The sequence below is a fragment of the Austrofundulus limnaeus genome, unplaced genomic scaffold (genome assembly GCF_001266775.1).
Source record: "Austrofundulus limnaeus strain Quisiro unplaced genomic scaffold, Austrofundulus_limnaeus-1.0 Scaffold619, whole genome shotgun sequence".
In the NCBI taxonomy this organism is placed as follows: domain Eukaryota; kingdom Metazoa; phylum Chordata; class Actinopteri; order Cyprinodontiformes; family Rivulidae; genus Austrofundulus; species Austrofundulus limnaeus.
The window spans coordinates 14831-16211 of NW_013953021.1; the positions used below are offsets into that span (position 1 = coordinate 14831).

The following is a 1381-nucleotide window of genomic DNA, read 5'->3' on the forward strand; positions in this document are numbered from 1 at the left end:
AGAAGAAGAAGAAGAAGAAGATATTCCCTCCACGCACCACGTGACGTCCTTTCCTGTGAAATCTCACAACATGGACGCCAGCCGCGTGCAGCCGATCAAGCTTGCCAGAGTAAGAAAGTCCTTCAGAGTCGTCAGTAAATGATTAGTTCCTGTATAAACAGTTACAGAGTCAGTCCTGCTGTATTTAGTCCCACTTTAAAAAAACAAGTGGACTTTTTAAGGTTACAAACATCTTCGCGCTTCCATTACGGAGAGGCGGCCTTGATGCTAGCCGCTGTTAGCAGCTAGCTCTTTGTCTTATTTGTTTTTTCTTCATGGTTTTACCGGGACACGTGTTTTTAAAATGTAATGTATGTTGTTGTAACCCTTGTTTGTTTGTGTAGGTCACCAAGGTGCTGGGTCGAACCGGTTCCCAGGGGCAGTGCACACAGGTATGTTAGCATGGTTAGCCTCGGCTCGCTGTTAGCCGGGACACGTTATTACCTGTCTTCTGATGAAGGGGAGCAGAGCCAGGGTTAAATGTTGTTCAGATGTTCCCTCACACACACGTTGTGTTGTCAACTGATCACATACAAGACCTTAAGACTGGCCCAGTGCTCCACTGGTCCTGATCAGACCTGATGTGGGTCCGGATCAGACCTGATGTGGGTCCGGATCAGACCTGATGTGGGTCCTGATCAGACCTGATGTGGGTCCTGGTCAGACCTGATGTGGGTCCTGATCAGACCTGATGTGGGTCAGATATTAATGTTGGGTTAAATGACCTCATGATCAGAACAGGACATGTTGTGGTGAAGAGTTAAGTAAAGACACACAGGTGTGTGTGTGTGTTCAGTTTTAATTCAAGACGTCTCCTGTCTTTTGTTTCACTTGTAAAGCCTGAACTCTGGTTTCGACATAATCTGGAGCAGATTATTACAGATGAAATGGTTCCCACTGCAGAATGAGTGTTGTTGTGTGTTTCCTGTTCAGGTGCGTGTGGAGTTCATGGACGACAGTAACCGGTCCATCATCAGAAATGTGAAGGGTCCGGTCAGAGAAGGAGATGTTCTGACTCTTCTGGAGTCTGAGAGAGAAGCCAGGAGGCTGCGTTGAGGTGAGGAGTAAAGCCCTGACACTGGTAACCATTAACTAGTTGATCAGTTTGTCACGTTTCAAACAACAACCTTCAGGTGTTTCTCTGGGATTTACTGACACACCAACACAAATAATGCATCAGTAGTGAGATGTTTTAAAAACAAATCCAGGTTCACACAGATCCTTAAACTCTTAAAAGACATTAAAATCATCAATTCAAAAGTAAGGTCTTAATTAGCCCTAAAATGTCTGAAATTTGTCTTTGAGGTCTTAAAATGTTAACACATTTTAAACAGGATGGCAT

General features: G+C 44.5%; 1 protein-coding gene across 1 annotated transcript in view; it reads left to right on the top strand.

Annotated features, from left to right (window-relative positions):
- Nucleotides 1-5: 5 nt before the first annotated feature.
- Nucleotides 6-1381, top strand: part of rps28 (ribosomal protein S28) — a 3390-nt gene continuing 2014 nt past the window's right edge. The window contains exons 1-3 of the mRNA XM_014027149.1: nt 6-109; nt 384-431; nt 973-1096. Of these exons, the coding sequence (XP_013882603.1) occupies nt 71-109; nt 384-431; nt 973-1095 (210 nt within the window). The 5' untranslated portion in view covers nt 6-70 and the 3' untranslated portion in view covers nt 1096. The remainder of the gene's footprint in view (nt 110-383; nt 432-972; nt 1097-1381) is intronic.